The sequence below is a fragment of the Archocentrus centrarchus genome, chromosome 11 (assembly GCF_007364275.1).
Source record: "Archocentrus centrarchus isolate MPI-CPG fArcCen1 chromosome 11, fArcCen1, whole genome shotgun sequence".
In the NCBI taxonomy this organism is placed as follows: Eukaryota; Metazoa; Chordata; class Actinopteri; order Cichliformes; family Cichlidae; genus Archocentrus; species Archocentrus centrarchus.
The window spans coordinates 13,061,507-13,082,641 of NC_044356.1; the positions used below are offsets into that span (position 1 = coordinate 13,061,507).

Here is a 21,135-nt window from a genome sequence, read left to right on the forward strand (position 1 = left end):
GAAAAAGCAAGACGGAGGGACGGAAAGACTGGGTGTGGGGTGGATTGGGCGGGGGGGGGGTGAAAAAAGAGCAACCCAGCCTTTTTCAAAGACAGCTGGACCTTTCTTTTCACTCTGTGTCTCATTCGATGCCCATTCATGGAGCTTCCGGTTGTTGGGAGGCGGGAGAGAGACACCCACCTACACAAAGCAGAGGTCTTTGCTGCGCTGCTCAAAGAGAGGAAAGGGAGGGTTAGAGAGAGGCAGGGAGGGATGGAGGGAGGGAGGTGAAAAGCGATGTGAGGAAAGTAATTATGAGTTCTCTGCCTGAAAAGTGCAGGTGCCTCTCAAAGTGACTGCCGCTATAGGCATCAATTGTGTGGCTGTGTCTCTGCACTGAACCACCTTTGCGATTAACCCCTCGGTAACATACAGCTAATACAGGCTTTTACTGCAAAGTCTGAAATGACACGTTTAGCATCCTGCATAAAGAAATCTTCCCATTCCTGATCACAACTTATGCATTAAATGTCACAGTAGATGATATCCTTGGTGTGTTACACCGACAATAATCAGTCAAGTTCTTGAACGTGAAAAAGGAGAATAAACCTGAAAGGTGTTGCTGAGCAACAGTGTTTTGTCCTCCCATCTGAGCTCCAGGGAGCATCTTTGCCATGACTTCTGTGAGTCCAGTCAGCTACACAGACTTTGTCAGTGATTGTGCACTGTTTCTCTAGGCAGGATTAGTCATACAGTGACAAAGGTTAGAGTCGCTACAAGATAAAGTAAGATCTGGATGAAGCATGCTTGCAAGATTACTAAGACAAAATGAAGAAAAGTAAAGAATGCTCCTTAATGTGCATGCATGTAACCTTTCTGCAGAGGAGCATTAAATGCTTGAACAGAGTAGATTTTAGTGATTCATAGGTATAAAATGTGCATGCACTTCCCCTAATATGTATGTTTTTACCCTAATTATGCAAGGGAGACAAGCATTAGTCACCGTAGCTGCATAGATCATTTCACTCTTAGCGCTGGTATGTAATGCTAAAGCAATTTTAAAAATCCCACAGCAGGATATGAAATCACACTTCACCATGGACACAAACTAACCATTTCACTTGTTTACCACTCAATAGCAGGGGTGCATTGCACAAATGATGGAACTAATAGGCGTCTGTGGTTGCCAGTGGCAATGCTTGCATGAACGTCAGACTGACGCACATGATTCGCAGTACAGTTCAGTGTGTGGGAGGAAAGAGCAAAAGCTTGGAGATACCAGCTTGCTGTGAAGGACTGTAATTGCACTGCCTGAGTAATTATGTCCCGAAGAACAGGGCATTTTAGATCACTGAACATATCCCGATACACTGTGATACAGATCAAAGACAGATTCCTGATGCATAAATATCAGTCTGACAATAGGTCCAATTAAAATGCATATCATGGATACTGTGGAAGAAATGCATTGTATTTAGAGAAAGCTCCTCTCATGCATACTAATATCTGGTGTTTTGTATTCATTGGTTATATACTAGTGTTGACAATCTTTCCCTATTCTTCATTTCTCTGTTTTTCTGCAGCTTCCTCTTTGATACAGACATGGAACACTGTCTGATTTACTAAAATTTAAGCATCCAACAATTCTTGAGAGGGGTTGTGAAGATAAGTAAGAGATCTGAGTGCAGTAACTTGCAACAAAGAAGTCAAAGAAACGACCTGGTTAAACCAGAAATCACAGATATATCAACACCATCCTCTATCTAAGCCGACCCAATGGCGTGGTCAGCTCTTAACGGCCCCTGTGTGGCCCTTGTCCTGCTCTTCTTCGGTTTGACCTCCTGCACTCCTTCTGGACCTGCCTCTCCCACCTGTGCCACCCTGGAACAGAGCCGTTTCTTTGGTGTATTCACTTCTACGACCACCCTGCCCTCCACACCATGCTCCTGGACTCTGCAGAATCCTGATCCTCGCCGTTACAACGTCTACATGAAAATCACCAAGCCCACTGAGTCCTGCATGCCTCGCCAGATCCGTACCTTCCAATTCGACTCCTTCATTGAGACCTCCCGCACCTACCTGGGCATGGAGAGCTTTGATGAGGTTGTCAGGCTGTGCGATGCTTCAACCACTGTCACCTACCTTGAGTCAAGCAAGCAGTTCCTGCAGATGCGCAAGGTTGCCCCACAAAACGGCCTGCAGATTGTGAATGGTGAGAATGATGTTAGTGAGTTCAAGGCTGAGTTTCTGGTCGTGGGGAAGAGGAACCCAAGTATGCCTGCCTGCCAGATGCTGTGCCAGTGGCTGGAGAAGTGCCTGTCCAGTAGCACCCATGATTATCCCTGTGGCATCATGAACACCCCCTGCCAGTGCTGGGAGGTCCCAAAGAGGAAGCCAGGAAGCTGCTACAGAGGCGGTGTCTATGTTGAGAAATGCCTTCCTGTTCCCAAAGACAATGGACGCGATGCTGAGATTATCAGTAAGTTTGCATCTTGAGTGGTTTGACTTATACCCAAAGTAACTTTTGTTTTTACAAATGTGAAAGAAAGTTTTTAAAAAAAAAGAGGCAAATATTTAACCTGAAGATAAAAAATGTGTTCTGCCTTGCTTGTTGTTTGCTTAGTAATAATGTCCACTAGGCCAGACTGTTAATGGAGTGGTTAGATAATGTTGTGCAAGACCCCAGAGCTCTGCATGCTTTCTGCAGCCCGTCTGTTAGTGCGTGTGTCTGAAGAGGTGCTAAGGGTAATGAGCCTCATCTCTAGAGCAGGGCCATAGGTGGAGGTTGTGTACTTAACCATCACAGAGTAACGAGGGATAAATCAAAGGTGTTAGAGAAATTTGCCAGTGCATGTTCTCACCTAAGTGGCAGGACCTCCTGAACTGCACACACAGTCAACTCTTCATTTGGTCTAGATGCTTGACAAGGAGGCTTAGTTTTAGGGGGAGATAGAGGGCATGTTTGTCTGTTAGCCTGGGGCAGAGAAGAACACAAAGACCTCGCAGCCAGCTGGCAGCAGAAATCGAAGTGCCACACTTGAGATTGTCATAGCAACGCGCCAGTCAGCCTCTCAGCCTCACACACCCACACACACCCACACACACACACACACCCACACACACACACACACACACACACTGCTCTACTGTGGTTCACACCATGTGGTTAAAAGCAAACATTCATCATTTCAAATGGAACTTGCACTGCTCATAAAGACTCTTCCTTCTCTGTACATAAAACATATATTACTCACTTTCTATTCTTTACTATGAAGCTATTTCAAGTATGATAAAAAACTTTCAGATACATTATAATAATTCAAGTTTTCAACTTTGCTCAGTCTCTCGCTCCTTCTTATCTCTTGCTGCAGAGGGCTGGTCTGGCTGGGGCCGCTGGTCCGTATGCAGTCAGGAATGCGGTGGCGGAGTCCAGGTGCGTAGCCGAACCTGCCAGCCTGAGGATGGCGTGTGTGAGGGAACAGTGGAAGAAGGGCGGGCTTGCAACCCTCAGTTATGCATTGGTAAGCCCACCTATAATTTAGTCACGTAGTTAGAAACAATGTTGTAGGTGACAGACGTTCAGTGGTACAGTGGTGCAATTTTCTACATCTTTTAGGCAAAGAGCGCAACAGGAGCCAGGGTCTGCGGGCCATTGTTGGTTTGAAGAGAGACAATGCTGATGATTCTGTTCATGGTGTTGTTGCCACCCAAACAGGTGAGATAGCAGGCACTTGTTAACAGTTTTGCACACTATGACATAAACAAAAAGTGGAACTCAGTGCAACTAATTATCATCCTAACCTTTCTGAGCGTTAAGGGGCTGTGATGACGCTCTCCCTCTAATATATGATGTTCATAGCAGATGCTACGACAGATGAGTGGACCTCCTGGAGTGCATGCTCAGTTACCTGCGGCGAAGGCTGGCAGAGCAGAACTCGTGTCTGTGCTACTTCCTCATTCACCACCCAGTGCACTGGACCCCTGCGCGAGAACCAGCAATGTAATAACACAGCTGTCTGCCCTGGTGAGTGCCTGGTTGCTCCTCTTTAATGTGACAGGAGAAGAAAAGAAAAGGAGAGTGAGATCTTGAAAATTGGAGGGACACCTGGCCTCTTTGAAGTACATAATAGAACTAGAAGCCATTATCTCTTAATTAGTTTGCTTTATACAAAACACCAATCACAAAAGGAAAGCAGATAACGAGAAGCAGATAAGTTATAAAGACATCTCTGAGCTTTCACAAACTGAGATTAAGAGCCTCAAAAAGTCTGACAGTCATTATCAAAGAAACTTCACTATCTTTCACCTGGCTGACTGCCCCACCTAGTGGAGAGTTTGCGAAATGCACCAGGGCATGAACATATATTTTGACATTGATTGCTTTAAAGTCCTTCAACAAAACACCCCTTTGTGTTACCTCTGTGCAGTGGACGGTGCTTGGGATGAGTGGACTCCCTGGAGCCTGTGCTCATCCACATGTGGCCGCGGCTATCGTGACCGTACCCGCACATGCAAGCAGCCCCAGAATGGAGGAGAGCCTTGCCGTGGCCCTACAAAACAAACCAAGTTCTGCAACATTGCTGTTTGCCCAGGTGAGAAGAGGATCTTTAGATTTTACCTGTTTTGTTTGTATATTTAAAAAAAAAAATACACTTAATCCTCATCACATTACTTCTATGACAGCTGACTCTGACTGTGATATTTAACCCCCTCAGCCAAGTGATTCATAGACGAGTGCTAATTAAGCCACTTATTGGCATCACCATCATCACAAACAGCATCTGCAGCGGCAAGTTGATATTGCATCTGACGCATCAGAATAAAATCCTCTGTGGGCATTAGTCAGTATAACAACTGCCACTGACTCATAATGTGCTCATGGTCATTCAGCCACCTACACATGTGCCAAAAAGATGGAACTCGTTTTGAAGTCACAGCTGCAGTTTGTTATTTTTTTTTTTCCCCACTTCTGGTTGAGTCCACGCTTTTATGTGCATTTTCCTGATCTGAGTAAAGTCTTGTTGCAGTTGCATTTTCCTATCAGCAGATGTCTCTGTCTTCCATAACTACATTAGTGTTAAAGTCTGAACCAGAGAATGGGCAAAGTCATTACTGAGAGATGATTATGAATTCAATTTGAAACTGAAATGCTTGGGAAATTAGGTTCTCCTTAGCGGTCCATTTGCTGTAATTGAATTCCTTATTTTGACCAACATTTCTTAAAGACCATGAAGATTATTCTGTCTATTTTAACATTTCAGGGTAGCATTTAATAGCAATTTTGATTTTTTTTTCTTTCTTTTCGGAGTTATTATCCTCCTCAGATTTAAATATAGGATATGAAAAGTGGTTTTCTGTTCCCAGTCAATGTTACTTCTCAGTTACATTTCTGAGTAATTTGTTTAAATATATATTACAAAAAAATGGTTTCCCTGGTCAGTATAATTGTGCATTTTATTAGAAAACTGTCTCTTCAGCTAAATAAATTTAAACATGATTCTACATTTAAGGACTGTGGATCTTAGAGGTTGAAAGGTACATCCAGTCATGCTTGAAGGGCAGATTACTGAGCTCCAACTTTCTGTTTCACTTAAATTCAACAAAAGTAGGTCATGTGAAATGTTAATGTACTGGTGAGTGAGCTATGATGCCTCAGGGTCTGCCTTGCCTTCACAAAGCTATAACTCTCTTGCGTATATGTTCTTCTGCCTCCCCCTAGTGGACGGATTCTGGAATGAGTGGTCTGCCTGGAGTCCATGCTCTACCACTTGCTCCAATGGCACCATGCAGAGAACAAGGGAGTGCAACGGGCCATCTTACGGGGGTTCAGAGTGCTACGGTAGCTGGAAAGAGACAGCCAACTGCTTCCTGAAAGACTGTCCTGGTACATTCAAGATTCACTAGCTTAAAAGAAATAGAAATCGATCAGGCATATCACAGTACAGAGTTCATGGTGTGAAATATTTTGTGTGTAGTTGATGGACGCTGGCATGAATGGAGCTCATGGGGCAGCTGCAGTAAGACTTGTGGTGGAGGCAACCAACAGAGGCAGAGGATCTGTGAAGGGCCTTTCTTTGGAGGAGAACCTTGCCCTGGTGATTCAAGAGAACAGAAGCGCTGCAATGAGAAGAGATGCCCTGGTTAGTGGTCCCAATGCAATAAATAAAAGTAGTCTCAGTACAATGCAACCCAAATACACAAGAAAATAGACCTGCCATCTCATATCACCTGATTCTTTTAACATTTTAGAACCCCATGAGATCTGCCCTGAGCAGAACACTGGAGATGTTGTATGGAAGAAAACCCCCGCTGGAGACATGGCTGCCACTGGCTGCCCTGCTGACGCCTCAGGTACAGTAACACTGATGCTTGATGTGCTTTGTGTCTTTTGCCTTGGATGCTTAAACTGTATTAACACCCCACCCCACCCCACTATGCCAAAAATAAGAATCTGCTTTCTCTTAATAACAGGTCTGATTCTGCGTCGCTGCACTCTTGACGCTATTGGCCTCGCTTCCTGGGAGAACCCAACTTACATCAAGTGTGTCTCCAAAAACTATGAAAACATTCAGATGCTGGTAAGACCTGAAAAACACACCTTAATTAATTCAAATCCTAAATGCCTCATCTGTTTTGTAGTGCAAGGCTCAGCTTAACCGCTTGACTTTTTGTTCTAGTCAAGGGATTACATTGCCAAAGCACAGATGGGACAAAGCGTGGATGGGGTTGCTGAGGTGATTTCACGCCTGAGGTTCTCCTCTGATGAAGGGGCAAGGTACAGCGGCGACCTCTTGGCTGCCATGGAAATCTTGAAAAACTCCACTGAACTCTACAAAGGAACTAGGCTGAGACTGAGCAACGCCGATGTAGAGGTGAGGTCTTAAGACTTGTTAGCAGACTACTCAAAGCACTGTTTTTGGCATCTTCTTACACCTCTGCCTCCATTTAATGATCTGCAGAACTACGTCCAGACAATCAGCAACTTGCTGAAGGAGGAACATCGTGAGAAATGGGAAGAAGCACAACTGGTACGTGATAAAAGGGTGAATGTATGAGTGATTCACAGTAGGTGTGAAAAAAAGAGTCTATTATCATGACATTCTTCAGATGGGATTATGTGCAAGAAAATAAAAGCAGGAAATAATTAGATGCATTGATCTACCATCAAGCATTTCCCAGTTTGAAGTTGTTCTTACAACAGATTGAGCAGAACTTTGTTTGACCACCTGTCGATATAACTCCCCCCTTTCATGATGCTCTGTCAGTGTTCCTGCTAAAGCGAGTGAAGAAACAACTCCTACTAACTGAGTTCCAAAAGAAAGACAAGACTTTTAGGTAGAAAAGTTAGAAAAGCAGAACACTCCCACTGCAGAGCGTGAACACATGCTTGCTTACAAACTGAAAAACAGGAGGGTGGATTACTGAGGCCACTGCGACGAGAGAAAGCACATCAAGGTGACAGCAAGAGAGAGAAAGAGTGAAAGTGAATCAGGGAAAATCACTACTCCCACTCTGCAATCTGTGAGCATCCATCCCATCCTACATACTGATGGCTGTTGCAGGGAGACACAAGCTGTACATCTCATGCAAGCACACACCTTGCGCCCACATCGCTGCAGTTCTGCGTCAGAAACACGCAAGTCGAGCAGCCCTCCCTTCCACTGAACAGGAGAGAGAGGACAAAAAAACCTCAGTATGAATCAACAGCCTGCCCATTTATGGCCTTAAGGAAGTTCTTAGGTTGCATAGCAGCAAGAAGTTTTTTTTTTTTTCTTTTTCCAGTCCACTGCAGAGCACTCTGAAAGAATAATCACTAGCCTAACAGTTAGAGAGGAATAGGAACTCTAGATATGAGGATGTTAATTAAAGAACAGTAACTGTGCCTCAATACACAATTAAACCAGTTTACAGAAATTGCATATAATGAAACTAGATGAACTTACTGAATTTGTTTGTGACTCCTATCCTTCTCTCTTTCTGCTTTTTTTCGTAACCAGATGGGTGCCACCATTAAGGAGTTCTTCCGCCTCGTTGAGGAGTTTGTGAGCATGATTGGGATGCAAATGAGTGGCTTTCAGGACATTTATGAAGTCACTGAGAATTTAGGTGAGCTCTAAATTCATCTGCCAGCCGTTCTTTTTCCCCTCTCATGTCTACTCAGGATGATTTGTCCATTCTCAGGGCAAAGAGTCCATCAATCTTACTCTGGCCTATGAATCTGAGAACATACAAAGAGCAGCAAATTGCCAACTTAATCAGATATAGCATAGAATTTGTGCCATCTGCAAAATGTTGTGCAAGTACATTTGGCATAGCACATATGTGGTAGCTTTTGCGCAAACTTATCAATCTTTCAAACAGTGCCACAGCGTGAAACACAAATGTCACACACTGAATCACTCTGCGATTTGCATGACCATTTTGGCTCAGTGAAGGTGACATTCTCACAGAATTTAGTGGGAAATGACTGCTGTGGTCAGCTAACACATGAAACTACAATGTCCTTGGCACAGTTTGCATCAATTCATTCAGACAGTTCTTCGGCCATTGCAGTATAAAAAAAAGTAGAAAAACATTTTTTAAAAAGCTGAAATAGATGACCTCTGAGTGCTGTTTACTAACAAAAGGCCATCTCTAAATTTCTGTTCCTCTCAGTGCTGAGCATTCACAAGCGCCCTCCAACTACAAGCTCCAACTTCACCTTCCCTGTGAAGGGCTGGAGAGGCATGCTGGACTGGGTCAGGACCTCTGAGGAGAAGATCTCAGTGTCCCGTGATGCACTGTCCATTGAACAGTCAGGTGAGAATAAAGAAATATCTGGATATATAATTTTTTTTGCACTATTAATTTTTTTTTTTTTTTTTGGAAGATTAACCAATGTGCAGTCTTATAAATATGAGGGGTTTTTTTTCTTTCTAGATGGCAACGATGCTCTGGTGACTGGCATTGTCCTCTACAGAAACCTTGCATCTATTCTGTCCTTCCAGAGGTAATACAATTTCACTGCTTTTTTTCAGGCAAGTGGCCTTGCCTGAAATATATTTTGTAGTCAACAGATGGCGCCCTTTCTTGAAAGACTTCAACCGTATTCTTCTGTATTTTCTTACCACTAAGCCTTACATCAGACCATTCTGCTATAATGTCTCATTGCAGTTTCCTCTTTCTCCACAGTAACAGTACCCTCCTCAACTCCAAGGTGGTGACGGTAATCGTCAAGCCCACCCCGACTCTCCTGTCATCCCCCGTTGAGATCGAATTCCCCCACCTTCATAATGTGAGTCCCTAATGGTTCCCCAAACTAATGGAGCCTCACGAAAAAATATCACCCCCCTCTGGCTGTTTGCTCACTACAGTGCACAAGGCCTGACATTTTGCTGACATTTTCAGTGACACTGTGACTTTTACTTTGCTTGTGTCAGTTGAAATCCACCAGCAATCACAGCACAGCCAAATGGCCGGCTGATGATGTATATGATGATGATCATGATGATGATGACAAATCATGCGTAATAATTAGCCTCTGCAGCTGATACGGAGCTGTTTTTAGTTTCATGCATGCATTACAAGAGAGAGTGTAAGAAATGTGGGCAGGTGGCTGGCAGCAAGCTGTTGCATGTCACACAGTTATAGTAAGGTGTCCCAACCCACACATTTCCCTTTTCTGTAGAGATTCCTCACACTCTCCTCTCCATCTGCCTGTTCTTGCAGGGCACCATAAATGAGACATGCCTCTCATGGGACGAAAGCGAAACGTAAGTGTTGACTAAAGTTGTTTATCTTCTTATATGCACATCTAGCCATTATTCACAGCTCTTTTTCTTTTTTTTAAGTCCTGCATGTCCTTGTCACCTGATCTGGTGCTAGTTGTTGTTTATCTTCTCACTGAGCGCTGACGTCCGCAGAGTGGATATTCACCTCCCACCTCTGTTAATCTTACTCTCACCACAGAGAGAGCAATAATTTTTCATGCATATTTCATGTCAATCATTTTGACGACAGAGACAACATGTTCATTTTTTGAGCCTCTTGCCTGAAGCTCTGGGCCTCAATCAGCTGTCTGACATACTGCAAAGCACACAGGCACAAGAAATGACATCTGTAATGAACCACATTGGTTCCAGCTGAGTGACACTTCACTTTGATCTAACAGTCTCCTTTGTCACTTTAACCACTTCCTGAAGAGGGAGAAATACGAAGGTGTCATTATTACCATCAGAGTAGGTCCATTGCTGCACCTTTAGGTCAACCTGCAGTGTCAGTCTAAAGAGAATGGAAGCTCTCTCTCTCTCTCTCTCACCTCTCATTTATGTTCATATGCCACTGCTGAGGTTAATGTCTGTGGCATTTGGGAATTTTTAAAGATGCTTACATCCATTTGAATGGCTTGGCCTGGATCAGTCAGTGCCAGACCCACTATGTACTCCTGAACAATACGCAGATGGACCATTTGCATTTAGATAGACTTGTATACTTCAGAAAGACTGATAAGAAAATGCACCTGCACCTCACATAATAACCAGAGTCAGAGAAAATGTAATTAACTCATATACTTTCAGAGGGAAGGCATGTGCCTCTAGTCAAATTAGATTCATTTTTGACAGCGGATCTGATTAATGGCAGGATAGAGACAGTGGAAATGGCAGAAGATGAAGTTCTGGCTGATGGCAGAGTTGGGTGGGGAGGGGGGGGATTCGCTGTTTGCTTGCAGAGTTGCATATGTCTGAGAGTGCTCTCATCACAGGACATGGTCCATTAGCTTCTCCAACACTGGTCTACAGATAAAATGATCTGCAGTTTTTTTGTGACATTAATGGAGTCACATATGCTTTTTAAGGCCTGCCTTCAACATGCAACCTTTAGCCTATCACAGCTCAAACAGAGTGCACATTAAAATGTGCAGCCAAGCCTACTTAGATGTAGACAGTCATAATAATTTTACCCTGCAGCTGTCCTCCCGTGACAATCTATACCAGACTGGACCTGCTGGCTATAATGCCCCTCTGTATTTACTAGCCAGTCAGAGCCTGAGGGTGCTGTTCATTGCCTTAAACTCCCCTGTGTTCTCTGGCATCTGCTGCTTACACACAAATACATCTGGTATTGAGGTGTAGACTTTCTCAAAATTAAGAAATTATCACAATTCACATTGTCTCCATGTTCCCGTCCTTCTAAGTCTCAAGAGGGAACATGTTGTCCTTTGTCCTCTATAAACTGGACATTTGTTTACCAGTGTCTGCTGAAGAAAGACAGTACATAAGAAGAACTGTTAGAGATTCTGACTTTTATGAAAGCCTATTATAACTAATCATGTCATAGATGGACATTAATCCCATCAAGACACCCTGAAATGTAAATAACCTCCAAATAACTTCTAAAAAAGAATGAGTCACTTGATATGTTAAATAAAAGGTAACAATAATATGTATTTTTATGTATTGGTTATTCAAATTCATTCCATGTGGCTATTCACATAAGTGGAATTAAAATTTTTTGTTCGTTTGTTTGTTTCTCACCACTTATATAACAAAAATATCCATCAAGAGACGTTCACATGAGACATTTCTCAGATCTCTCGTCTGCTAACCCGCTGCTGCCTTCCCTCTCCTCTGTGCAGTTCCTCTCTGCTTGGGTCTTGGTCTGCTCGGAGCTGCAGAGCGGTGCCCGTTCATTCATTCAGAACCAAATGCGTGTGTGACAGCCTCTCCACCTTCGCCATTTTATCGCGCATCAACTTCGACTCGGTAAGTTACCTGTCTGATCAAAATATGAGCTCCTTTTCCCTTCTGCTATACATCTTAAATGTTTAGTGCAGTGTGCGTGTGAATGCGGTGCAGTGGGAATGTATAGTACTTGTTGTTTTTCGAGCGCTTTGCTGTAGCGCTGCCCGCCAGCGCTCCTTTGTCTCCGTGCAGGTGCCGCTGATCGGCGAATTGCAGTTCTTTCCTTGGTTATATTTAGAGCAAATAGCGAAACAACATGTTGATATGCAGGAATTGCATTTAGACTTTGAAATCAAAACCTTGCGAGTTGCGTTTTGGCGTGCAGATTTTGCTAATGCTTGCTAATTTTATGATATGCTTGCTGCAGCTACATGAATTATATATATATATATATTTTAAATGTGAAAATAAAAGCGTTATCTCTGCAATGGAAAATAGGTTAAAGTCTAGCTGCTTGGATTAAAATTAAGAAAGATCGCCTGCAAATTATTAATTCAACACCATAAAATGACTTTATTCTCATCGGATTGCACTTAATGTCCGGTTATGGCTATGAATAATACATGTTTAGCCAAACTATGCAGAGTTGGTGCAGCTTGCATGCCGGATACGCTGATTACCAAAATGTGCCCTTGTGCTTTGCTTTATTTCATGCGCAAAGACAATGTGTAATTTTCCCCCTTAGACTGTGTTGCCTCTAGAGCATCTTCCTCTCCAGTTGCCTTGGTAACGGCTTCTGCAGCGCACACTCGGCCTGTGTGATTTTTGATAACTGAGATGCTGAAGGGGGAAAAACACACACATACACAGACCACCCCCCCCCTCCCCTCTCTTCTACCCCTCAGGACAGAGGAAATGGTCTGTCCATCTCCGATCTGATAAACAATCAACAGATGTCCTTTAGTCTGAGGAAATGTAGATTTTAAATGCTCACATTATGTTAATTTCCTTAAATGTGCAGGCAGGGTTAAGACAAACAGCCAGTGAATTTGGAATGCAGTGTTTTTCTGCTGCTCAATCCCGCTGAGACCTGTCATTTTCTTTCCCCCCGCAACCTGTTGTTTACATCCTAGATTTGATTTGTCTTGTTGTTGTCAGTCTAAATAGTGCCTCCAATATTTGTTATAGGCTGCACATACACACACACCCCCCACCCCTCAACCTCCCGCACCAGTAAAAAGGCAGCTGCGCCAATCATTTCGTCTGCCAATATCTCTGAATTCTCGATTACATCCATTCCCCTCCACCTCCTCCTCCTCCTTCCTCTATGGCCACAGCAGCAAGTCTGAAATGCCAGAGAGGCGACCAATGAGAGGCAGACGTCTGGTCATGCACTGATGGTCCCCACCCCCTGCTTCTTCATCCATCCTTTGATGTATGCTGTGGACATTTTCAATAACATCTTCCTGCAAACTGTATAAAGAACACAAGCGAGATGCATGAGGCAGAAATATAGAGGCGTGAAAAACAGCCAGACACTGCAGTATGTTAGCTCTCATGTGACGGTATCATTTCAAGAGTTATGAGGCAGATGTTTGAAACATGATGGTCCCATGAGAGCAGTCCACATATATAGCTGAGTCTCTTAACCACTACTTACCACTAGTAAGTAACACCTTAAAATATGCATAAGTTAAGATGTTCTGCCTTTACATTTGTTCACAAGTAGATGATGTGATTTAGTCAAGGACAGGCAGAAGACACGCCTCATATGTAGGTCAAACTGGCTTGCTGAATTTTACTCAGTGGCCCATGGTAAAGATTCAACCCAGATATAGAGAAAGAAAGGGGTCAGGACAAACTGCATCAACGCTTTTTCTTTTTTTTCTTTGCAGATTTAGGCTGAGGAAAAAATACAATGTACTTCTATCTGCCATCTGTTTGGGGCCACTTCTGATGTAGCCAGATAGATTTTGAAACAAATTTGCCACACTAAATTAGTCTTTGGCCGCCATAGGCTGGACTTCACGGCAGTGCTTTGATATCAGGAAAAAGAAAACAAAAACAAACCTATGTGGAGCAAATGCTGACGATGAAGAGGAACAATCCCTCCAGGCTCCATATTGTACCATTTTAATTCGGAAACACAGTGGCAAACGTATTTAGAAGCTGTGCCTCTCATGCGCCCTGCAATACAAGAATTTATCACCATCATAAATCAAATGAAGGCCAAAGCAGAGTCTATCTCTCTGTCCTCTATCAGTGCTAATTTGATACCTGCAGATTTATTTCATTTCAGGACAGCTTTCTCACTCACCCTTTGCAGCTGTTATCCATCTTTTCCCCTGTCAGCACATTATTAAAAATACAATCACAGCATTTGTCAATGAGATATTCTTCATCAGTACTCACACACCTCATGGTGCTGACAACATGATCAGAGGTGTTAGATTAACTTAAACCCTTATTAAAGCCACGAGGGTAGGTGTTAGGCAAAGATTATGGGCACACAAATGGTGCGAAACTGCACAATTATCTGCTGAGGGCTTTGCAGGTGCCTTAGCCAAGCAGCAAGGGTGTTGTGAAGTCCCAAGGAGATGAGATTTGTGTGCAGAACGGTGACCCACTGGCCCTCTAGGTGACTGAGCAACAGGGAAGACAGACGAAAAACAATCCCTCCTCTGTTTCCTCCACCAGAGGTTCGGTGACAAGGCTGTTTGAAACATGGGATGGTCACTGCCACTGGCAGCGGCAGGCACCAAGCTGCTGTCAGAGATCAGAAGGACAGGTGGTAGCAGATTAATGCACAGGCGATAATGGTCCACCTGTTCACCCCTCCGGGGATGAACGAGGAGCTGCTGGTTGGCACAAATATGAACCAAAATTCTGAGGCGCAGCTAACAGGGAGAGAAAAAAGGAGTGCAGGATGTCTCTCAGTGATTAGACTGTCGCTGTAGCGGCGCAGGCTAATGACTGATTACAACAACCCCACCTGAACTGCCCCTGGGTTTTGAGCAACCCAGTTCTTGCTTAATGGAGAGAGATATGTGTGTATCATTTTCACCTCATTTGCTGACTCAAACACTCAGTGGAGAAATGCAGTGACCCTGACCATTTGTTTAGTTTGCTGCTCCATCTTTCTGACATGTCACCTTGCCTCAGCCGTGGCCCGATTGTGCCATTCAACTGTTTGCCTACGGGGAGCTGTCTGCTATTCCAGATAGCGCATACCCAGAGGCTTGGTATCCTGTGTGTGCATATGTGTGTGCGTCTGTGTGTTGGTAATCAGCTCTAAGAGGCATGCTTGGTCTTGTCTCCTCTCTGTAGATCATGGACAAGGCACTGCTTCCGTCCGTGACTCTCATCGTTGGCTGTGGGGTCTCCTCTCTCACCCTGCTGCTCCTCATCATCATCTACGTCTCCGTGTGGAAGTAAGTATCCCTACGAGCAACGATCAGCCATGCTAGCCTCTAATGTTATATGCTGTGTTCTGTGTTTTTCCTTTCCTCCTCCCTCCTCATTGCTAAACTCATTCTTTTCCTTCCACCTTTTCCAAACTCTAGGTACATCCGCTCAGAGCGTTCCGTTATCCTTATCAACTTCTGCCTCTCCATTATATGCTCCAATGCCCTCATTCTTGTTGGACAAACTCAGGCTCGCAACAAGGTAAGGCATTTTTCTTGCCAATCCCAACCTCTCGTTTTCAAATTCACTGCTTTGGGGATTGACACAGATTTCTCATCTTTCTATCTTTCCCTTCCTTCTGGGCTCCCACAGGTGGTGTGCAGTCTCATAGCTGCTTTGCTGCATTTCTTTTTCCTCTCCTCTTTCTGCTGGGTGCTGACAGAAGCTTGGCAGTCCTATATGGCTGTCACTGGTCGTCTGCGCAACCGCATCATCCGCAAGCGTTTCTTGTGCTTAGGCTGGGGTGAGTGTCTTTATGCGCACCTCTTTTTTTTCACCTGTGTTGCATCACTTTTCTCCATAGCTTTTTTTTTTTTATCTTGAATGATCTAACTTTTCTCCCCTTTTCTGTCTTGCAGGCCTTCCCGCACTGGTGGTGGCTGTGTCTGTGGGTTTTACAAAAGCTAAGGGATACGGCACTGTCAACTAGTAAGTCTACTCTAAGCCTTCTGTTTCTGTTTTTGCTGCTTCTCTTTACTCTAGATGTTTGGTTTTTTGGGGGAGGGGACTCTTAGCTAAAGAATTAATATTCTTCTTCCTTTTCTTTTCTAGCTGCTGGCTGTCTCTTGAGGGTGGACTCCTCTATGCATTTGTAGGCCCTGCTGCAGCAGTTGTTCTGGTTTGTATTCTGACTTTGACATCCCAATCCATCACAATGCATAGCCTGTTTGTAAATGTATCACCCCTTATCACATCGTTTCATCCATGTTTTTTTCCCCTTGCAAACAGGTGAATATGTTCATTGGTATTCTGGTCTTCAACAAGCTGGTATCCAAGGACGGCATCACCGACGTGAAACTGAAGGAGAGAGCCGGGTAGGTCTTATTGATCTTCTCAACACACTCGAGTATTGTGCTTATCGCCCTTATCAGTGCCATTACAGGTTTATTGATGACGTGCTTTGATATCATGCCACACAATCAAACCACTGAAGTTGTTATTAATCTGTTGTTCTCTCCCGCTGCAGGGCATCACTGTGGAGCTCCTGCGTGGTTCTGCCTCTCTTGGCCCTCACCTGGATGTCTGCTGTCCTGGCAATCACAGACCGCCGCTCAGCTCTCTTTCAGATCCTCTTTGCCGTCTTCGACTCACTGGAGGGTTTCATCATTGTCATGGTGCACTGCATTCTGCGTAGAGAGGTAAGGAAAACAAATTAATAAGGTAAAAAATAAAAGGAACGTTGATTTTTTTTTTGTTTTTTTTTATCAGGTTACCTGACATACAACATAGCAAACAATTTTCTCAATTTTTTTCCCCTCCATCCATTAGGTTCAAGAGGCTGTAAAGTGCAGAGTAGTCGACCGCAAGGACGATGGAAATGGAGATTCTGGCAGTTCCCTGCACAATGGCCACACCCAGCATATGGTAAATTTCTTGGCTTATTGCCTTTTTAATGTCTTGAGTGCCTCTTGAATTTACCCTTAAATGAATATGTGCATACATTAAACACTGATAGAATGTTTTTGTTCTTTTATCAGCCTTCTGATAACGAAAAGGATGGAGATTCAAGCAGACAAGGTAAACCCCTTTTTACATCAGCTTTTCCTTCTTGTCCTTAACCATTTTTCCATTTGCATTTCAATTTCTGTGAGCCTTGTGCTTACATAAAAAGAGAACATATTTATTGGATCAAATTTCTCAGACGTGACATGGTTATTTGTCATTTTTAACTCTGTTACAATTCTTCTTATAAGGAATGAAGAGCTCCTCTGAAGAGAAGATGCCTCCTCCTCAGATGCCCCTTCCCATGGGCTCAAGCTACCACACCCTGCCAACCAACCCCAGTAAGAGTCACATGCAGGCAGTTCCCGAATACTCCAGCCACACCCTTACCCTGAAGAGAGAGAAAAGCCGACTGGCAGGAGGAGTCGACCCATCCTGCGGAAAACCTGTGTACGTCTGCGAGGGAGAGCTCTTCAAGCAGCTGGATGCCGATCTCGCTCAGGCAGAGGGCGGTGTCTCTGATGGCAGCGGCTACGTCCTCATGCCCAACACTACCTCCACCCTGAGGTCCAAGCCCAAAGATGATGCAACAAAATACAACATCAGCGTGGAGCAGCTGCCACAAGCCAGACTCATGCACCTCGGTGGGCCCTTTGCAGAGCCTCAGGCTGCCTTTGGAATGAAGTCAATCCCTCCAGACCAGGTCAGCGTGTCGTATTCAGAGAGAGACTCCCCCATCCAGAACATCCACAACATGTCCAGTGAGTCTCACATCACCCACAGCAGCCTGGAGAACACCTTTGAATCCATGAACTCAATGATGTCCAAGAGTGAGACCATCTCCACCCTTTCCATGAGCTCCTTGGAGGTAAGAGAAAATGGAATAGTTGCTATATTATTCTTTGCAATTTTCTATTAAGTTTTTAAAACTAAATCAACCTTCTTCCTCTCTATCTTTTTCTCACAGAGACAGAAATCCCGTTATGCTGAGCTGGACTTTGAGGTAAATGTTGTTTGGATACTGTCTCTGAAAAGGATTCAAATGACTTACTTAATAAAAGCAATGCAACAATGCACTAATTTTTTTTATTTATATTTTTTTTACATCTACTCTAGAAAATAATGCACACCAAGAAACGCCACCAGAACATGTTCCAGGACCTTAACAGGAAGCTACACCATGCTGAGAAAGACAGAGAATCCCCTGCTTCTGACAGCAAGGTAACAAATTAAGATGCAATTATCATAACCCATCTCCATGCACATTAACTTTCAGGAATTTGCCGAGAAAAACAGATAAATGAGAACTACAGAGGCAATGTTACTGCTAAAAAAGATGGTTGTCAGAGCTTTGAGGTCATTTGAATAAGGATGTATTTTCTTCCTTCCTTCTTACAGTCTGTGAGATGGAGTGTGTCTTCAGGAGGAAGTGACAAAACGAACCACAGCGTGAGTGTTTATATACAACCTCACACTCTCAAAATTGACGACCTATAGTCAAGACACACCATCAGAAAGTGCACATGCCTCAAGACTAATTTTCCCAAATGGCAAAAATGACTTTCATTATCAGAAATTCACATCTAATGAAGCCCATTTCATTTTGATTAGATCAGGAATTGCCCAGAGCTAATGAGTGACAGCAGCACTAAAGTGGCTTCTCTTTGTACTCCTACAGGACAAACAGCAGGGTCCTCTGGAGAGGCCATGGGAAGGAGTCCGGGGAATACCCTCATCGCCCCCTGCATGGGTGCGCAAAGACCTGGAGCCCCTAGCTGCCTCACCTCTGGAGCTGCACTCTGTAGAGTGGGAGAAGACAAGCACCACCATCCCTCTGGTGGGGCAGGACATCATTGACCTGCAGACAGAGGTCTGAGGGGGAGGAAGGGGGCTAGCGAAGCCGCCTAATTTCACCTCGGTCACCTTTTTTGGTTTGGGAATGGAATCCTTCATGGATAGATTAGATGAAGCCAAGAAAGAGAGGAAGTGAGAAAGTAGGTCCCAGAATCAATGTCTTCAAACCCTCAGCCAGATCAGGAAAGAATGGAGAGAATGAGGGATGGAGGAGAGGAAGTGATGGTGAAGGGGATGTTTAATGTAGCTTCAGTGTGGACTTAACAGCATCTCTTATTTGAGTGCTCTAAAGGTCATAGGGTTAGTGGAGTGATCAGTGGAGTCCACGGACCAGGACTGTCTGTGGTTCCATTAATGCTTCACTGGGAGTTTCCTGAACCCCACAGGCTGGGTTTCGGAAGATGTGGTCAACATGTCTGTGCTTCTTTTTCCTTCAACTCAACTTTGGAGAAAAAGTGAATAATTTTGACGGCATGTTCTCCCTGCTTCTTGGGAGTAACAGCCGGAACTCTTGGCTGATTTTCTTCCAGCTAAGTTACCTTCCAAAAACAGGACAAGGCAAGAGAGCATAAGGGACCCGTTTCATGCTCCAATACTTTAATGGGCGCACACATTTTTGCTTTTGTGGAGTGGGTTAATTTATCATTTTGAATATTTTTGTTTTACTTATCAGCTTGTGTGTTCGTTTGTATAGCTTTAGATCTGGAACTGCTACTCCAGAGCTGAAAATGACTCTCTGTGCTGAGAAAAAAAAAAACTCCTCTGTTGGAGGGCATCATGCTGATAGTGCTTCTCACTGCTATCACCATGGCTATTATAATTCCAATGATTACTGCTGGTGTTATGATTAGCATTGTTCTTGTCATTATTGAGTTAATAGCACTTTTTGATTTTTATTCCTTCCACATAAACTGTCAGGCACAAGATTTATTGTTGTGACCCATGACATTATTCAAAAAAAGAAAAAAAAAAAATCAAGGGATTCAACGCACCCATAATGTGTTGTGAGCCCATGTGGACTGCATCGGGACAAACAATTCTGAGCGGTGATGGAGGTGGCGGTTAGTTACCCAACATTTGCTGGTTTCCTCCAGTATTCTGCTTTAATACCAAAACACCAGCACCAGAAGGAACACAAGACTCTCACACGTGAAAGAGCAGTGCACTCTGGAACATGCTGGATAGAAATGTGAGGAGGAGGGGACACCACCCTGCTCTCACAGCTAGCACAAGATGCAGGCTCTTCCATGTTGAACATGTGGATTCAAGGGTTCAGAAAAGACCTTTCATCATCGCCCTTTCGTTTCTCAGCCTTGCAGGACTTTTGGACCGAACGGAGGCTCCTGGCACTCATATGACTTCCAGTGCAGTGTCAGGTCCTCAAAACTTCAACACATTTGTGTTTTCAGCCATCAGTGTGAAATAGTGCAATATGATGGGCGCTTGATGCTCAAGCAAGATTGATAATATAATTTAGGCGGATATTTTTTTTTTTTTACTAATGTTTCAAAACTTTTATACCATCTTCCTCATATTTACTGAGCATATAGATGCTTTATGAGAATATTGTATAACAAATCTGTATTAGTAATTCAAAGAATTTATTCACTAGAGATCTGTTAGCACAAGGCTCCATATTTGGAGCTCTCTGTGACAGGTAGATGATAGTACTTCGGTAAAACAAACATTATATAGAATGAATGATAGCCTATGAATATCACATAACTGTGCTCCAGGATGTTTGTTATTACTCTCAGCTGTGTAGCGATGGGTAATTGAACCTCATGTCTTCTGTAACAGTGTCGGTAACTCAACAGTATGTACTACCAGTCAATTCCCTTGCCCCTTCAAATTTCCTGCCCACAGCCCGATTCATACCTCGAGTTACTTGTATTGAAAACCCAATTGTATTTTCCTGTCATGATGTTTTTAATGTTTTGTTTTACCTTCTGTAAATGTACAGTTTTCACAGCACAAAATGAATGTGAATTATTTCTAATAAAAAAATATCTATATTATGTGAAAAAATATGATCGTTTATTTTTTTTTTTTTTTACTGATGAAAGGCTTGTATTAATCACATTTACAACAACTTCTGCAGAGTCTTGCTGGCATGTTGTCATATAGCAGTTCCTAAAACCCAGAAGAAAATGCAAAGAAGCCAAAAATAGAAGTTCAAAAGTGAAATATTTTAACTAAGACAGCAAAAATGCTGCAATAGTACAAAGACACACTGAACACAGAGAAGTGAATTTTGAACTCCTGCCACATTAAAGCCTCTGGCAAACATTTCACTCTCTAAATATAGATGTGATTTGCAGGAACATAAAACAGCAATCTCTTAAGATGATAGAAGTGCAATTTTCCTCTGTTCTATTTTCATGCTTTGCAGAAAAGCAAATTATTACCAGGAAAAAAATATTTGTGAAGTTGAGTAATGAGAAAACAAACAAATTTGACAGGAGCTAGAATAGAAAAGAACTTTAAAAATAGGAAATGTGCTCGGCAGTTTAAA

General features: G+C 43.4%; 1 protein-coding gene across 1 annotated transcript; it reads left to right on the forward strand.

The window, feature by feature from the left end:
* Positions 1 to 1,755: 1,755 nt before the first annotated feature.
* Positions 1,756 to 20,535, forward strand: LOC115787972 (adhesion G protein-coupled receptor B1-like). Its single transcript, XM_030740800.1, has 31 exons — positions 1,756 to 2,458; positions 3,351 to 3,500; positions 3,596 to 3,694; positions 3,842 to 4,003; positions 4,407 to 4,571; positions 5,699 to 5,863; positions 5,955 to 6,119; positions 6,229 to 6,330; positions 6,451 to 6,557; positions 6,657 to 6,851; positions 6,939 to 7,007; positions 7,977 to 8,085; positions 8,635 to 8,778; positions 8,899 to 8,968; positions 9,151 to 9,253; positions 9,688 to 9,731; positions 11,594 to 11,720; positions 14,967 to 15,070; positions 15,203 to 15,305; positions 15,417 to 15,567; positions 15,683 to 15,752; positions 15,876 to 15,942; positions 16,053 to 16,138; positions 16,291 to 16,462; positions 16,593 to 16,688; positions 16,802 to 16,841; positions 17,018 to 17,634; positions 17,734 to 17,769; positions 17,883 to 17,987; positions 18,165 to 18,215; positions 18,445 to 20,535. The coding sequence occupies exons 1-31, from the start codon at positions 1,756 to 1,758 to the stop codon at positions 18,640 to 18,642; spliced, it is 4,575 nt and encodes a 1,524-aa protein (XP_030596660.1). The 3' UTR covers positions 18,643 to 20,535.
* The last annotated feature ends 600 nt before the right edge of the window (positions 20,536 to 21,135 follow it).